This window comes from Oncorhynchus clarkii, chromosome 27 (assembly GCF_045791955.1).
Source record: "Oncorhynchus clarkii lewisi isolate Uvic-CL-2024 chromosome 27, UVic_Ocla_1.0, whole genome shotgun sequence".
NCBI lineage: Eukaryota > Metazoa > Chordata > Actinopteri > Salmoniformes > Salmonidae > Oncorhynchus > Oncorhynchus clarkii.
The window spans coordinates 30495833-30515010 of record NC_092173.1 but is presented as its reverse complement, the minus strand read 5'-3'; the positions used below and the strand labels follow the sequence as shown (position 1 = coordinate 30515010).

Here is a 19178-nt window from a genome sequence, read left to right as displayed (position 1 = left end):
TTATTCACTAGCTAGCGTCTGTGGTTTTACTTCGACAACAAAAGTTTTTACTACCGACACCAAGCTATCTTTTGTAACCTGTTGTTTCAGAAACAGTATCCGGACATCACGAGTGCCAGCGTCAGAGATAACCCACTAAATCACTAGCTATCGGACTAGCCTACCACGCTAGTTTTTTTCTGACAGCTAAAAACATAGGATCTAAGCTATGGTGACAAAACATCTCCCTCCCCAAACGAGGAGAAGCTCCCGGCATGAATCTGCTCCTGTGGAAACAAGATATCGGCCAAAGACACCCACTCTGTGTGCTCCGCTTGCCTTATCCTCCCCTGTCTCCTGTCCACACTGTGCCCTCTTCACTGTGAAGAGCCTCCGTCGCAGGCTAGCACGCCAAGCTAGCCTGAGTCAACAGGACCCTGACATGGGAGCCGGCGACTCACCAGAGGCGATGGATATCCCCACGTGAAAACATGGCGGCTAGTGCTAGCTGGGGCCACCAGCTCGACGCCATTGTCCCGCTGTTAGAGGACTCCTACAACCACCTTGACGCCTCCCTGCCGGGCTTCCTGATTAGAGGCGATAACTCCTTTCGGAATCGGATGGAAACGAAGACTCCTTCATCCCCCTCAGGCCAGGCCACGAAGCCTCCTGCCGGGGAATCCGAAACAGGGCACGCAGGCGGGGAGCCATCAACACTGGAACTCGATGTGGACCTGCAGAACGTGTGCAAACACGCTGCTAATAAACTGGTGATTCCCTGTCCCAATGCAGTAGCAGAGACCACCACATCCAGCTACGAGGGTAAGAGGCTACCCAAACGGGCAGCCAGGCAATTACTACTAGTCTTCCCAGAATGCCTGGAGGAGGTTACCTGTACTGGAGTACACCAAGAACTCTGTCCAAGGTGGGTCGGTGTTGGACTGTGTTGACATGGCAGGGATTGGGCTTGCCCACATGCCCATCATTGAACCCCTGGTGGCTTCCCATCTACACCCCAGCCAGAAGTCCTCCATGACCTCAACTGGCCCCACCTTACCAACCAAGTACGAGCACTTCCAGTCCTCTGCAACAGAGAAGGTCTACAGGTTGGTCGCCACAGCGGTGAGGGCTCTCGGCATACCAAGCTGAGCTACAAGAGGCACTAATGATCACACCGGAGCCGAGTCTGTGGGATGAGATCTGTGTTACCACACCGTCGAGATGATGCAGAAACGGTGAGTGGAGGAAAAAGAGGGAGGGTGAAGCCCTTCAGCTGTCTGCCCAGGAAGACACAGCACAGTGCCTCGCCACACCTTCACCCAGGCTGCAGCAGGTCGACCCCCCTCAACCTTTAAAATCTCCAGACGCTCAGGGCAGCAGAGAACCTTGGATCCCCTGGTCTAAGAAGCCTCCCGTCCCACCCATGGCACCAAGGACCTATACACCCGATCCTAGATCTATGTGCTCTTAACAGGCACATGGGAAAGTATACGTTCTGTGCGCCCAGGCAATTGGTTCGTATCCGTTGACCTGAAGGACCTGAAGGACACAGGAAATTTCTCAGATTCGCTTTTCAAGGTGTAATCTATGAATTTCTAGTACTCCTTCGGCCTAACTGTCACCTTGTGTTTTTACAAAGTGTACCAAGGCAGCCATAGCCCCACTCAGAGAGGGGCATTCGGTTGATGATGTACATAGACGATTGGCTGCTGTGCGCGCAATCGAGACAAGAGGTCTTAGAACACAGTCAGCTACTTTTGGAACACCTGACATTTCTAGGTTTCAGAATAAACACAGTAAAGAGCATTCTGATTCCCATGCAGACTCTTTCCTAGGTTTAATCCTAGATTCAGTGTCATTCAAAGCTTGCCTTTCAGTGGAACGTATAAGAACATTCCAAGATTGCGAAACAGTGCTAGGCAGGAACCTGGTGCCTTTGAAAACATGCCTGAGGCAGCTAGGCTTTAGTAGTCATCCCATTAGGACATTTGAATATGAAAGGGTTTCAATGCTGGGTCGCCTCTCTAGTTCTGAGCCCAATACATTACAAACATCACCGTGTACAGATCTCCATAGATTTAATGGTAGCACTGCACTCCTGAAGATACCAGAGTTTTATTTTTATCCAGAAAAGTAGTCACAACGCATCTCTCTCGGGTTGGGGTGCGTCCCACGATGGCAGAACAGTCAACGGGGTATGGAGACCCCATCTCCGTTCTACTCAGATAAACTGACTGGAAGTCCTTAGCGTCCTTACCATTAAAGTTGTTCCTCCCATTTCTGGAGGGTCGTCATGTTCTAGTCAGAACAGACAATACCACTGTTGTGGCTTACATAAACAGGCAAGGGAGACTGCAATCCCCTCACTTACACACAGACTGATTATGTGGAGCAGTGTGCATCTCCAGTCACTGAGAGCTACCCACTGGCCCTGATTTCCCCTACCCTCTCTCTCATACTAATAGTGCCACATTGGACAGAGAAACACTGGCTAGTGGAGATCACTCAACTACTATGCGGCCACCCGTGGCCCCTTCCCTTGCATCGGGACCTACAGTGCCAGGCAGGAGGGGAGATTGTCCACCCTCACCCGGAACGGTTGGCACTCTGGGCCTGGCCCGTTGATGGTGCAACTTGAACACTGCCGGGCTTCCCTAAAATGTCATTTAGACTATTCAGAGTGCTAGAGCCTCATCCACCAGGTCCCTTTATGATTGTAAATGGCTTGTATTTGAGGAATGGTGCACTAAATCACAGACAGTGCCATTCCAGTGCTCTGTCCTGGTAATTCTGTTGTTTATAAAATGAATTATTAGAAAAAGGAAATGCTGTTTCTATTAAGGTATATCTAGCAGCCATTTCGGCTTGTCATGTAGGTTTTGGGAGCACGACAGTGGGGAAACATCCCCTCGTCACCCGTTTTATGAAGTGTGCACATCGTGTGTGTCCAGTGTCCAAACAGTTTGCCCCGTCATGGGATTTATCAGTTGTTTTGGATGCTCTATGCCAACAGCCTTTTGAGCCCCTGGATCAGGTGGAACTGAAGATGCTTTCATTTAAGACCAGGCTATTACTTGCATTGGCCTCCGACAAGAGTGTGATTGACATTCACGCACCCTCATTGCACTCGTCATGCGCACAATTTGCACCGGTAACAATAGGGTATGATTGTGGCCTAACCGCGCCTTTATCCCTAAGATTATGAATCCATCTTTGATGCGTCTTCCCCTTGAGCTGGAAGATTTTTACCCCCCACCGTTTCCCTCTCCAGGAACATCAATGGCTTCATATGTTGTGTCCAGTACGCGCTCTGCACATCTACATGGACAAGACCAAGGGGTTTAAAAAATGTGATCAGCAGTTTGTTTCCTGGGCGAAACCTCACAGATAAAGCGCTCACTAAACAACGCCTCTCCCACTGGATAGTGGAGGCTATCACTTTGGCATACACAAGTAAGGGTCTTCAGTCTCCTGCTGGCCTATGGGCTCATTCCACTGGAGGAATGGCTACATCCTGGGTATATCTAAGATATTTGCTCAGCAGCAAGTTGGGCTTCGCCTCATACATTTGCAACGTTTTAAAGGTCACTGCACTGACCCTGGCGCATACCACTTCCCGTGTAGGATCTTCTGAGGGGCGAAGCCAATGTGTGTGATATACAGCACAGTGCAGTAGATCGTCAGGATAAGCTTGTCTGGCAATACGGGAATCAGATTATCCCATTAGTGAAATACCGAAATGAATTCTTGAAAGAGAACGTTGGGTTACAGTCGTAACCTCAGTTCTCTGATAGTATGAGTGAGGTATTTCACCAGACCATCCTCCTTGTAGTAGCGAGGAAGAGGAGTTGCTTATTTTTGAAAGATTCTGCGTTGGACCTTTTATAGGGTAGGAGGGACACCCTTCCCCGACGCACACGTCTCAACATCCAGCCAATCATGGTTGGCTTAGTGTAATAAAGGCTTCTGACGAATACGCTGGGGGCGTATCCCATAAGTAAAATACCTCACTCTTACAATCAGAGAACCGGGGTTACGGTCGTAATCTAAAGACATTCCTCAACCTTAACCTGACAGCTCACTACACACTCTCTGACGTTGGAACATTGAGACTGGAACATGAACCGTTACGGTCGAAGAGAGTTTACTAATTATGATATTAATCATTAAGGAATGGTTGAGGTCAGCACAGCACAGAAACTTGAGGTTAAGAGATTGAGAAAGGGAGCAATTTGATGGTAAGAAAGCACTCTACAGAGGGTTTAGGGGTTAAAGGTGAAGGGTTCATTGGGCAACATTAGGGTCCCTTTGCACTGTATGCACTGAAGTTTAGCCTACGAGTAAGGGGTCACCTTGTACTGTATGAGGGGGTGGTCTCCACAGAGGAACTCCAGCTTATCGCTGACCCTCAGAACATACTGCTCGGCCTGGCGTCCCTCCTCCTCGGGGCCGTGGGTCGTTAGCCATTTCCTCAACGCCTGTTCCATCAGCTCACTGGGACTGGTGCTGGGCCACACCTTCAGACTGGCTGTGTCCTGGAGGGAGAGAACATCATCATCAACACAACAAACACAAAGAGAGGCAGAGAAGAGAAGAGAAAGAGATGGCGTGGTGCACTTAATGTTCTAAACTAAGCAAGAAACGTCCTCTCACGGTCAACTGTGTATATTTTCAGCAAACGTGTGTAAACATTTGTATGAACATAAGATTCAACAACAAACTGAACAAGTTCCACAGACATGTGACTAACAAAAATTTAATAATGTGTCCCTGAAATAAAGGGGGAGGGGGGGGGGGGGTCAAAATCAAAAGTAACAGTCAGTATCTGGTGTGGCCACCAGCTGCATTAAGTACTGCAGTACAACATCTCCTCACGGACTGCACCAGATTTTCCAGTTCTTGCTGTGAGATGTTACCCCACCCTTCCACCAAGGCACCTGCAAGTTCCCAAACATTTCTGGGGGGAACGGCCCTAGCCCTCACCCTCTGATCCAACAGGTCCCAGACGTGCTCAATGAGATTGTGATCCGGGTTCTTGCCTGGCCATGGAACACTGATATTCCTGTCTTGCAGGAAATCACGCACAGAACGAGCAGTATGGCTGGTGGCATTGTCATGCTGGAGGGTCATGTCAGGATGAGCCTGCAGGAAGGGTACCACATGAGGGAGGAGGATCTCTTCCCTGTAACGTACATCGTTGAGATTTCCTGCAATGACAACAAGCTCAGTATGACGGACCCTCCACCTCCAAGTCAATCCCGCTCCAGAATACAGGCCTCGGTATAATGCTCATTCCTTCTACGATAAACGCATATCTGACCATCACCCCTGGTGAGACACAACCGCAACTTGTCAGTGAAGAGCACTTTTTGCCAGTCCTGTCTGGTCCAGCGACGGTGGGTTTGTGCCCATAGGCGACGTTGTTGCCGGTGATGTCTGGTGAGGACCTGCCTTACAACAGGCATACAAGCCCTCAGTCCAGCCTCTCTCAGCCTATTGCGGACAGTCTGAGCACTGATGGAGGGATTGTGTGTTCCTGGAGTAACTCAGGCAGTTGTTGTTGCCATCCTGTACTTGTTACACGTGGTCTGCCACTGCGAGGATGATCAGCTGTCTGTCCTGTCTCCCTGTAGCGCTGTTTTAGGCTTCTCACAGTATGGACATTGCAATGTATTGCCCTGGCCACATCTGCAGTCCTCGTGCCTCCTTGCTGCATGCCTAAGGCACGTTCACGCAGATGAACAGGGACCCTGGTCATGTTTCTTTTGGTGTTTTCAGAGTCAGTAGAAAGGCCTCTTTAGTGTCCCAAGTTTTCCTAATTGTGACTTTAATTGCCTACCTTCTGTAAGCTGATAGTGTCCAGCGACCGTTCCAAAGGTGCATGTTCATTAATTGTTTATGGTTCATTGAACAAGCATGGGAAACAGTGTTAACACCCTTTACAATGAAGATCTGTGAAGTTATTTGGATTTTTATGAATTATCTTTGAAAGACAGGATCCTGAAAAAGGGACAGATCTTTTTTTGCTGAGTTTATATTACAAAGTGACATCTCAAAGTAAGCGAGGAGAGAGGACAAGGGGGGATATTAAAATAACATAATGACAGGGGGGTAAGGGATATACACTGCTCAAAAAAATTAAGGAAACACTAAAATAACACATCCTAGATCTGAATTCTTTACATAGTTGAAATCACACAAAAATGATCAATGGAAATCAAATTTATCAACCCATGGAGGTCTGGATTTGGAGTCACACTCAAAATTAAAGTGGAAAACCACACTACAGGCTGATCCAACTTTGATGTAATGTCCTTAAAACAAGTCAAAATGAGGCTCAGTAGTGTGTGTGGCCTCCACGTGCCTGTATGACCTCCCTACAACACCTGGGCAATATCCTGATGAGGTGGCGGATGGTCTCCTGAGGGATCTCCTCCCAGACCTGGACTAAAGCATCCGCCAACTCCTGGACAGTCTGTGGTGCAACGTGGCGTTGGTGGATGGAGCGAGACATGATGTCCCAGACGTGCTCAATTGGATTCAGGTCTGGGGAATGGGTGGGCCAGTCCATAGCATCAATGCCTTCCTCTTGCAGGAACTGCTGACACACTCCAGCCACATGAGGTCTAGCATTGTCTTGCATTAGGAGGAACCCAGGGCCAACGCACCAGCATTTGGTCTCACAAGGTGTCTGAGGATCTCATCTCGGTACCTAATGGCAGTCAGGCTACCTCTGTCGAGCACATGGAGGGCTGTGCGGCCTCCCAAAGAAATGCCACCCCACACCATGACTGACCCACCGCCAAACCGGTCATGCTGGAGGATGTTGCAGGCAGCAGAACATTCTCCACGGCGTCTCCAGATTGTCACGTCTGTCACATGTGCTCAGTGTAAACCTGCTTTCATCTGTGAAGAGCACAGGGCGCCAATGGCGAATTTGCCAATCTTGGTGTTCTCTGGCAAATGCCAAACGTCCTGCACGGTGTTGGGCTGTAAGCACAACCCCCACCTGTGGACGTCGGGCCCTCACACCACCCTCATGGAGTCTGTTTCTGACCGTTTGAGCAGACACATGCACATTTGTGGCCTGCTGGAGGTCATTTTACAGGGCTCTGGCAGTGCTCCTCCTGCTCCTCCTTGCACAAAGGCGGAGGCAGCGGTCCTGCTGCTGGGTTGTTGCCCTCCTACGGCCTCCTCCACGTCTCCTGATGTACTGGCCTGTCTCCTGGTAGCGCCTCCATGCTCTGGACACTACGCTGACAGACACAGCAAACCTTCTTGCCACAGCTCGCATTGATGTGCCATCCTGGATGAACTGCACTACCTGAGCCACTTGTGTGGGTTGTAGACTCCGTCTCATGCTACCACTAGAGTGAAAGCACCGCCAGCATTCAAAAGTGACCAAAACATCAGTCAGGAAGCATAGGAACTGAGAAGTGGTCTGGTGTCACCACCTGCAGAACCACTCCTTTATTGGGGGTGTCTTGCTAATTGCCTATAATTTCCACCTGTTGTCTATTCCATTTGCACAACAGCATGTGAAATGTATTGTCAATCAGTGTTGCTTCCTAAGTGGACAGTTTGATTTGACAGAAGTGTGATTGACTTGGAGTTACATTGTGTTGTTTAAGTGTTCCCTTTATTTTTTTGAGCAGTGTAGATTGTCCTGCAGTGTGTGTCTGCTGCCTCGCAGACAAGGCTTAACACACAATCCCAGCCAGACACCGAAGGCTTAAAGATCATTCAGACAGAGAAACGCACACACCCCGCTACCCAACCTGCCTTGAAGCCTGGTGCCCAACCTGGTCGGGCATGACAACCACCTGCTGCATATCACCATGGTGACACTGGCCAGAGTGGTCAAGTTCCAAATAGAGCAGTAAAAATTATTCAAATTATTTCACATTTTCATTACAGCCAAGAATATGTGTACTTTTGGGTAATTGCTTCAAATAAAATGATAACTATAGCACCTTGTACCTTCTAGTGAAAGACTGCAGTTTTACAATGTAATGTCCAAGTAAATATCATGTAAACAGGTAGTAAAATAAGGCTTTGTTATATCAGAGCAACTGAAAACCAGGCCAACCAACCAATTGAGTTAACAAGACTCTAGACAATAAAAGGTCCACTTCCTGTGCTTAATGTGGCTTACAGTGTCTGGACTCCTAAAAAACACACCGACTTCCTGCCACCATCCACCTGGACAGAAGAACACAGACAGTAAGGGTTTAGGCCATGTAGTGTGCAGTGAGCTATTGACCCTAGCGCACGATGCATATATTTTTTCAGATAGAACATACAGTAGTGTGTAGAGAGGTTGATAGTGAGGAGTGAGTGAGAGAGAGAGCGAGAGAGAGAGCGAGAGAGATAGAGAGATAGAGAGAGAGGGATAGAGAGAGAGGGATAGAGCGAGAGGGATAGAGCGAGAGGGATAGAGCGAGAGGGATAGAGCGAGAGGGATAGAGCGAGAGCGAGAGAGAGAGGGGTGAGGGGGAAGAGGGGAAGAGAGGGAGAGTGCAAGAGAGCAAGCAAGAGATATGGTGTCAGCGTCCTCAGATGTCCTCTTCTTCCAAGTTTTTAATTAGTGGAGAGGCCCTTTGGGCAGGCGCGCGTGTGTGCGTGTGAATGTGTCACGTGCTTCGGTGTCTCAGTGAGGATGTGACTGTGACTGATGGTGGTAATGACCCATTTAGAGCCGTCACTCTGCCAGAGATTGGCTCAGTCCCATAACCAGGGCCTATTAGGGGACCGTCCACTGTCCCATGACCAGGCCCTATTAGGGGACCGTCAACTGTTCCATAACCAGGCCCTATTAGGGGACAGTCCACTGTCCCATAACCAGGCCCTATTAGGGGACCGTCCACTGTCCCATGACCAGGCCCTATTAGGGGACCGTCCACTGTCCCATAACCAGGCCCTATTAGGGGACCGTCCACTGTCCCATAACCAGGCCCTATTAGGGGACCGTCCACTGTCCCATAACCAGGCCCTATTAGGGGACCATCCACTGTCCCATAACCAGGCCCTATTAGGGGACCGTCCACTGTCCCATAACTAGGCCCTATTAGGGGACCATCCACTGTCCCATAACCAGGCCCTATTAGGGGACCGTCCACTGTCACATGAACAGGTCCTATTAACAGACCGTTAACTGTCACATGACCAGGCCCTATTAACTAGAGGTCGACCATTTAATCGGAATGGCCGATTAATTCGGGCCGATTTCAAGTCTGTATCTGTATTTTCTGTATCTGTATTTTTTTATATATATTTTTTTACACCTTTATTTAACTAGGCAAGTCAGTTAAGAACACATTCTTATTTTCAATGATGGCCTAGGAACGGTGGGTTAACTGCCTTGTTCAGGGGCAGACCCACAGATTTTTACCTTATCAGCTCGGGGATTCAATCTTGCAACCTTACAGTTACTAATGCAATGCTCTAACCACCTGCCTCTCATTGCACTCCACGAGGAGCCTGCCTGTTACGCGAATGCAGTAAGCCAAGGTAAGTTGCTAGCTAGCATTAAACTTATCTTATAAAAAACAATCAATCAATCATAATCACTAGTTAACTACACATGGTTGATTACTAGTTTTTCTAGCGTGTTCTGCGTTGCATATAATCGATGCGTATTCGCGAAAAAGGACTGTCCTTGCTCCAATGTGTCCCTAACCATAAACATCAATGCCTTTCTTAGAATCAATACACAGAAGTATATATTTTTAACCCTGCATATTTAGCTAAAAGAAATCCAGGTTAGCAGGCAATATTAACCAGGTGAAATTGTGTTACTTCTCTTGAGTTCCTTGCACGCAGAGTCAGTGTATATGCAACAGTTCGGGCCGCCTAATCTGCCAGAATTCTACGTAATTATGATATAACACTGAAGGTTGTGCAATGTAACAGGAACATTTAGACTTATGGATGCCACCCGTTAGATTAAATACAACCATTTTTTTTTTTAAACGGTTCCGTATTTCACTGAAAAAATAAACGTCTTGTTTTCGAGATAATAGTTTCCGGATTCGACTATATTAATGACCTAAGGCTCGTATTTCTGTGTGTTATTATGTTATAATTAAGTCTATGATTTGATAGAGCAGTCTGACTGAGCGATGGTAGGCACCAGCAGGCTAGTAAGCATTCATTCAGCAGCTCTTTGCTGTGCTTCAAGCCCTGTTTATGACTTCAAGCCCATCAACTCCCAAGATTAGGCTGGTGTAACCAATGTGAAATGGCTAGCTAGTTAGCGGGGTGCGCGCTAATAGCGTTTCAAGCGTCACCCGCTCTGAGACTTGGAGTAGTTATTCCCCTTGCTCTGCATGGGTAACGCTGCTTTGAGGGTGGCTGTTGTCGATGTGTTCCTGGTTCGAGCCCAGGTAGGGGCGAGGAGAGGGACGGAAGCTATACTGTTACACTGGCAATACTAAAGTGCCTATAAGAACATCTAACAGTCAAAGGTATATGAAATACAAATGGTATAGAGAGAAATAGTCCTATAATTCCTATAACTACAACCTAAAACTTCTTACCTGGGAATATTGAAGACTCATGGTAAAAGGAACCACCAGCTTTCATATGTTCTCATGTTCTTGAGCAAGGAACTGAAACGTTAGCTTTCTTACATATCTTACAATATTGCACTTTTACTTTCTTCTCCAACACTTTGTTTTTGCATTATTTAAACCAAATTGAACATGTTTCATTATTTATTTGAGGCTAAATTGATTTTATTGATGTATTATGTTAAGTTAAAATAAGTGTTCATTCAGTATTGTTGTAATTGTCATTATTACAAATACATTTTTTTATTGTCCGATTAATCGGTATCGGCTTTTTTTGGTCCTCCAATAATCGGTATCGGTATTGAAAAATCATATTCGGTCGACCTCTACTATTAACAGACCGTTAACTGTCACATGACCAGGTCCTATTAGGGAATAGCCAACAGAGAAGATGAGAGGGGAGTATATTCTTGTGTGAGAGAGTTTGTTTACTCGTCTGTAGCCTACTGAGTATAACAAACATTAGGAACACCTTCGTGATATTCCCCCTCAGAACAGCCTCAATTCGTCAGGGCATGGACTCTACAAGGTGTTAAAAGCGTTCCACAGGGATGCTGGCCCATGTTGACTCCAATGCTTCCCACAGTTGTGTGACATCAATAAGGGATCATAGACTGACCAGGTGAAAACTATGTCACGGAAAGAGCAAGTGTTCCTAATGTTTTGTAAAATCAGTGTCTGTCTGCATACTGTTGTCTATATGTGATGGCACCTAATTGATGACAGCTGAGGGTGTATAGTATTGTAGATGTGACTCCTGCTTGATGACAGCTGAGGGTGTATAGTATTGTAGATGTGACTCCTGCTTGATGACAGCTGAGGGTGTATAGTATTGTAGATGTGACTCCTGCTTGATGACAGCTGAGGGTGTATAGTATTGTAGATGTGACTCCTGCTTGATGACAGCTGAGGGTGTATAGTATTGTAGATGTGACTCCTGCTTGATGACAGCTGAGGGTGTATAGTATTGTAGATGTGACTCCTGCTTGATGACAGCTGAGGGTGTATAGTATTGTAGATGTGACTCCTGCTTGATGACAGCTGAGGGTGTATAGTATTGTAGATGTGACTCCTGCTTGATGACAGCTGAGGGTGTATAGTATTGTAGATGTGACTCCTGCTTGATGACAGCTGAGGGTGTATAGTATTGTAGATGTGACTCCTGCTTGATGACAGCTGAGGGTGTATAGTATTGTAGATGTGACTCCTGCTTGATGACAGCTGAGGGTGTATAGTATTGTAGATGTGACTCCTGCTTGATGACAGCTGAGGGTGTATAGTATTGTAAAGAGAGCGACAATGGCCTCGTTCACTCCATTGCTGGGCATATTTTGCTATGTGTGCGTGTAAGTATTTCTGGTAGGAAATATTGTGCTCACAGTGTGTACAGATACTGTAGTTACCTGGGACTGGTCGAAGTGCATGGTGACTTTGAGGCTGGCCTCGGCCTGTTTGTCGTTGACACCGTCTGTGACGGGTGTGGCTCCTCCCCCTGGCTCCAGCTGCGGAGAGAAGCAGGCCTGCAGCCACTCGCTCCAGGTCATCAGCTGTACCCGCTGCATCTTCTCCTCGCTGATACGGAACATCTTACTGCGGAAGTCCTTCACCTCCTGGTCCTGCAGAGCGTCCAGCTCGTGGAGACCTGTGAATGGTTCATGAAGCTTCATAAGCTCTTCATAACCACTCCATGACCACTTTATAAACATTGCACAACGACTTCGCAGGTGATAAAGATATCATGATAAGGCCACAAGAGGTTATAAAACATTTTGCAGTAAAGATGAATTTGCCGATCGTGTTCCGTTTGTGAACACCCGTGAGCAGTCATAAGAAGCCACACACTAAAGCACGTGAAAAACAAGAGTATAACCTCTGCACGAGTGGGTCTAACAGCACTGCATTAAAAGGCATCACCATTCATGTTTAATGCACTACATCTGTGACTGACATTTGATACCTGGCGTGGTAACAAGTAGCAATTCCTGTTTATGAGGGATTACAAATGACAATCCAATCTCAACAGTGTTGAACTCTAACCTACTGTTTTCATTGAAATACAACTGTCACTGGGTATAAAATCTAGCTCCTAAATTCATTATACTATATCTATCAGTTGAACAGAGCTCAGTATTTTGGGCCAGTAGAACACTTTGGATGATGAAAACAACATGTTGACATTTAAAACCATTAAACATTCATATGACCCTCAGCTCTCAGATTGTGCGAGTGCGTGTGTCTGCTTCTTCGTGTGTGTGCGCGTGTATGCTTTTCAGTGTGTGTGTGGCTAGCCAGTGTGTGTGTGGCTAGCCAGTGTGTGTGTGGCTAGCCAGTGTGTGTGTGGCTAGCCAGTGTGTGTGTGGCTAGCCAGTGTGTGTGTGGCTAGCCAGTGTGTGTGTGGCTAGCCAGTGCCTGAGGGATGTTTTGAGTAGCGCTTACTGACAAAAGCCTTTTACAGATCACATCTGACAAAAGTGGAAGCAGGAGGGAGCATATCAATATGGGATGAGTCTCCTTCCATTAGACTGACTGACTCCCTCTCTGAACAGGCCTGGTTGGCCTGCAGCCTGGAGCACCTCCATAGAGCCCCACCATCTCTGTCCTCACACACCCTCAGACTAACAAGACCCTGTGTGTGTACACTTATGTGTACACGCTATGTGTATATGTGGATGAGATAGAGAATGTAAGGGAGACTTAGTGTATGTAGGCATGTGCGCATATTTGGGTTTGTGTGTCAATAGACTGACCTTTCCACTCTACCATTACAGTGGTGGTCTGGCTTGCCTCCTCCACTCAGCACAGCGCCTTATCACCATCACAGATAATACTGAGTGACGGATGATAATAACAGACATCAGGAGCCTGTCCATTCTAAGCGGATTGTGTTCCATTCTACGGGCCTGACTTCAGCTGATACTGGGATGATGACATGAGACTTCTGAAGACAAGACTCAGATCTGACAGCCAAGGCAAAGAGGATATCAATATATTGGCGAAAGAGATGAAATGGTGCTGGTGTGTCTGAAGAGTATGTGTGTGTTTGAGTGATCACTGTCCAGGAGCATCTCTACTCTGTTCAAACCACAGGTCAAACATCAGTGTAAGGGTCTACTGTTACTGTGTGCATGTGTGCGCGCACGTCACCTTTTCCGATGAGCACACCGATCTTGGAGTCGAGCAAGCGTTCCGCGCGGCCACAGTTGCGTGTGACCAGTTTGAGCATGGGACAGAAGGGCCTAACATCACAGAGGCGCCTGGTCTCATCCTCCAGCTCCTCGTGCACCGCTGCCTGGTTCACACACTCAAACATGTGGCCCTCCATCTCCCCCAGAGACGGAAACAGGGGGTATGACTGGGCCTGCTTCCATAGGAGCTATGAGGAGAAGAGGGGGACACCACAGTTATTACAAAAACTATGGCAAGACAAGTTAACACAATCTACCTGTATGATCAGAGGCTACACAGACACAGGCTCAGTCTCTAAAATACATGATCTACAACAACAAGTGGAACCTAAATGATTAGCCATGACTCACATCACAATAATCCAGATTCTAAAGCCAACAGTAGTTCTACGAATCATCGTGACTGAAATGTTAACAACCAATGGATGAACAACAACCATATGTCATATGATGACAGGGGAACAAACATGATGACACAGGTCCTGAATAGACCAATCAGGGCATGAATCATGTCCCATGGCACAGTCACAGGGTGTGTGTGTGTGTGTGTGTGTGTTTGAGGCTGAAGGGCACGAAGTAGACAAACATGGGGACAGAGTAGACAAGGAGTCATGTCACCTCTCTTCCCTTCAGACAAACAGTCTTGTGTCATAACCACCTTACTGACCATAACATCAGACCAAGTCCCCTCAAAGTATAGACCTTTAGAGGCGAAAACAAAATACTCCCGGAATTCAACTTTTACTGCATCAGATGCCATCATTGTAAATAAGAATGTGTTCTTAACTGACTTGCCTAGTTAAATAAAGGTTAAAAAAACGATGATTGGATTACAGTTTACTACTTGGCTGTACCATGTTCACATGACAAATAACTGCTTTTACTTAACAAATGTGTTGTTATTATCCGTTGTGTGACATCTAATTATCTGTCACATTTCACCAGCATGCTATTTGTAGCCATCCAGAGACAATATTACTACTACTGTTATGATCTAAAATGAAAGCAAAGCACCTTGAAGTAACCGGATAACAGCCTCACTTAAGAGACAATTTATTGAACTTTACCATTTCCTTCAAGAGTATCTCTTGAATATGTTCTCTTACATTCAGTTAGTTGTTTTATTTCATGCATGTTGGATGGACTTGCAAGGTCTCCATTTAAAAAACATTCTAAACCAACATTCATTGAGTACACGTCACAACAGTTGTGGTGCTGTTGGCCAGCCGAGGATGAATATCAGAACACATTTGAATAGAAGTGAAAGACGAGCTATTCTAATGGAGAGGGAGGAGTGGTGTGTCATTGCACCCCTGATAAATGTCATGCCCACGTTACATCTGAGCAGGGGAGGCATCTTTATTTTCCACCCTGCTACTGTGCTGTCTACAAATCAGAATCTGAGGTTTAACGTTGTTAGCTGGCTGGCAAGCCTTCCGTCTGGGGACTACTCTCCTCCGAAACATTTTTAGTAGGGGAAATAAATCAATCTGCTGCTGGTCTACCTGAGCCTCTCCTTCTTCCTCTCTCCCTCTCTTGCTCCCTCACATTCTCCCTTGCTCCCTCACATTCTCCCTCATTCTGCAGTCACGCTAAGATACTTTTTAATTTCTCTGAGCTTTCCTCCATATCTCCTCTTTACTGGCTCCAGGGAATAGATTTCCACTGAACAAGCCCTCACTAGCCCTCCCTGAACCTAATCCACCAACAGGTAGCCAGACTGTAGCTTACCGGCTAGCCTACCTACCAGGACATAACTGATAAGACTGCACAACTGTCTGCACAACTGTAAAGCAGATCACAAGTCATTGAGTCTGTTAGTTCTATTTTGTAGACATATGAAAAGCAGACAGACAAACAAGCACTTCTGTGAATTGGAGTGTTAGGTCACTCCTCATTAGGAACACTGGAGCCAGGGGTGATTCAGAGAAACAGACATTACACACTGTTGTTCAAGAACTATTCAACAAAGCCTGTCTGAGGAAAATATGCTGTCTCTCTATGTGGGTGTGTGTGTGTGTGCATCAGAAATAGTGTCTCAGAATGGAGGAAAACATTACATGAGGAAAACACCGGCAGGGAGAGAGGGTCACAGGGAGAGGGATCTCACCACACGGTCAAATACAAAAACGGCAGGGTAGCCTAGTGGTTAGAGCGTTGGACTAGTAACCGCAAGGTTGCAAGTTCAAACCCCCGAGCTGACAAGGTACAAATCTGTCGTTCTGCCCCTGAACAGGCAGTTGACCCACTAGGCCGTCATTGAAAATAAGAATTTGTTCTTAACTGACTTGCCTAGTTGAATAAAGGTAAAATTAAATAAAAAATGTACACTTTAAAAAGTCAAAACTAAAAATCCTTAAAACATTCATAGTGACAGAAGTATGAAACCTTCCATGATGGTAAAGACTATAGTGTATTGTTACATTCCTGACCTTTGGCTTACATCTCACCCCACCACTACCCACTAGCAGGGTCACGCATGATGTCATAGGATATTTGCATGCAGTTAGAGTGCAGCTCAGAGACAAACAAACAGCCACCAGCTGTGTCATAACACCCATTAGACAGTGTCTGTCTGGACTGGAGAGGAGGCGACAGTCTACAGCAGCTTGTTCTAGTTGTTATGATGGCCTTTTACAATGGCTCAGAACCAGAACTTCAGCCACTTCAACTCAGTCATTCATCAAAACAATCCTAACCAATCTCCGTAATGTTAAACTAATACATTGTAAAGTAATGTGTTCCATGTGGGTTGATTCTAACTGAAGAGATAAAACAACCTGAAAGGCTGAAGGTGTTGTAGTGCTGGATAACGTGGATAGAAATCCCTATCATTATAATCCTACTGAATCCTCATGATAACAATAAGAACACTGAGATGCACAGTAGGCCTATTACAGGCCTCTAGGCTATACTTTCCAATGCTGTTCTAAGATTGCAACTGCACTGTTTCGACTGCTGTCTGAAATTATTAACATTAGGCTATAGGCAAGCCTGTTAACTGCAGAATACCCAGCAAAATATCATATAATTAAATTTCAAACACACACACACACACAGTCCCCCTCTCTCGTACCAGTTTGATGTGTTGTATGGTGGCCTCTCTGGGGACGTCCATCTGGATGTAGATACCGGTGGGTAACAGGAAGTCCACAGTGACCAGGTCCTCTCCACACAGCTGGGAATGGGCCGCCCACAAGTCCAGGTCGTCTGTCATGGCGGGAGGCATCGCAGGGACCAACACCCAGCTCAACCATAAGGACCTGGGAGGAGGAAAGAGGACCGTTAGGGAGAGTAACCATGAACTGCTGAAGAACCACAACCACAAGCAGAGAGTATAGAACTGTAACCGTGAATGGCTGAACCACACCTCACAGAGTTCTTCCAATTCCTACTATCCTATTGAAATGCAGACATAGTTTGATAGTCTTTACTGATGACTGAAAGTTGGGTGGTGTCAGGCTGAGGAGACTGTTATACTCCATCTTTGCCACCAGGGGGAGCCCTGTATAACACGGACTGGCCATGGTTGGGTGAGCGCCAGCCCTCAGAGGAATGCCCACTAAGCAAACACAGGAACAAAAAGGTCACCAACCCTTCCCCTCACCCCTGACAACCTGCTCTGGTTCCCCCCTCACTTGGCCGTGAGGCTGTTGCCAAGGCAATTATCAAGTAAACGGAGTTGAGGTAAATTTAGCTGACATTTTTCAAATCATCCAGTGAGTGTGCAATGACCGTAGTTAGTGTGGGACTGGAGTTGACAGGTTTTCAAAATTCCCTTCAAAAAATTTGTTACGGGTTTAGGAGGTGGTTCAAGTACACACACACACACACACACACACACACACACTACAGTAAATGCTTGAGCAACTTTGGTAAAGAACCACATGCTGCCCAGTTTCCATTCTGGCTCGGTGTTTCATCACAATAGACCATCCACCATCACAGTTTCTTTTCTGTAATGACCTATTCCTGAAGAGCATGTCTTTAAGTGCTCCAGCAGGCCACAGTTCAATCTCCATTTTGGCTCAATATCACCAGGCCATTAAATCCAGCAGCAGCCCCATTGTCTCTAATGGTGTTAAGTGATTGGGTCCATTTTGGCTCTGCAGCAAGTACAGTATCGTGGCCCATTTGGAGCCACTATCTTGGCCACTTAACATGATCAGCTATGCATATACAACTGCTCTGACTGCCATTCAACACTCTGAACTAGAACATTCTCTCTTAAAGGGACTGAACAATTTCTGAGCCACCATTGGTGAGTGGTGGAACTAAACACTAGTGCTGGGATGATAAAGATAAAATGATTGACACCAACCATATTGATCAGTTATCATCTCCGGCATTTTGCGGATGTCGTTCATTACAATAAGTAGCCTATACTAGACCAATGTCAATGAAATAAGTTTGCCAATGCTACAACCATCAGACTAGTCATAGTTTACAGTGCATCCGGAAAGTATTCAGACAACTCAACTTTTTCCACATTTTGTTAGCCTTATGGATTAAATTGGAGGAAAAAAATCGACACACAATAACAAAGCGAAAACAGGTTTTTAGATATTCTCCCAAAACCAAGCATGAGGTTGAAGAAATTGTCCGTAGAGCGCTGAGACAGGATTGTGTCGAGGCACAGATCTGGGGAAGGGTACCAAAACATTTCTGGAGCATTGAAGGTCCCCAAGAACTCAGTGGCCTCCATCATTCTGAAATGGAAGAAGTTTGGAACCATCAAGACTCTTCCTAGAGCTGGCCGCCCGGCCAAACTGAGCAATTGGGGGAGAAGGGCCTTGGTCAGGGAGGTGACCAAGAACCTGATGGTCACTCTGGTCAGAGCTCCATAGTTCCTCTGTTGAGATGGGAGAACCTTCCAGAAGGACAACAATCTCTGTAGCACTCCACCAATTAGGCCTTTATGGTAGAGTGGCCAGACAGAAGCCACTCTTCAGTAAAAGGCACATGACAGCCCGCTTGGGGTTTGCCAAAAGGCACCTAAAGACTCTCATACCATGAGAAACAAGATTATCTGGTCTGATGAAACCAAAATTTAACTCTTTGGCCTGAATGCCAAGCGTCACATCTGGAGGAAACCTGGCACCATCCCTACGGTCAAGGAAGGTGGTGGCAGCATCATGCTTTGGGGATGCTTTTCAGCGGCAGGGACTGGGAGACTAGTCAGGATCAAGGGAAAGATGAACAGAGCAAAGTACAGAGATCCTTGATTAAAAAAAACTGCTCCAGAGCACTAAGGACATCAGATTGGGGCGAAGGTTCACCTTCCAACAGGACTATATATCAGTTTTAATTATTTATAAATGTGCATACATTTCTAAAAAAACGTTTTTGCTTTATCATTATAGGGTATTGTGTGTAGATTGATGAGGGGGAAATCATAATTTATCCATTTTAGAATAAGGCATAACTTAACATTTGGAAAAAG

The 19178-nt window shown here is 46.4% G+C and overlaps 1 protein-coding gene across 3 annotated transcripts in view; it reads right to left on the bottom strand.

The window, feature by feature from the left end:
- LOC139385608 (phosphatidylinositol 4,5-bisphosphate 3-kinase catalytic subunit beta isoform-like) overlaps positions 1-19178 on the bottom strand; it is a 79810-nt gene that overhangs the window by 17760 nt on the left and 42872 nt on the right. For all 3 annotated transcript variants that reach the window (XR_011628975.1, XM_071130815.1, XM_071130816.1), the window contains 4 exons: positions 16812-16998; positions 13695-13923; positions 11954-12192; positions 4332-4514 (listed from right to left, as the gene is read on the bottom strand). Coding sequence is in view for 2 of the 3 variants with exons in the window: in XM_071130815.1 (XP_070986916.1) it covers positions 4332-4514; positions 11954-12192; positions 13695-13923; positions 16812-16964 (804 nt within the window). In the remaining variant the exon portion in view is untranslated. The remainder of the gene's footprint in view (positions 1-4331; positions 4515-11953; positions 12193-13694; positions 13924-16811; positions 16999-19178) is intronic.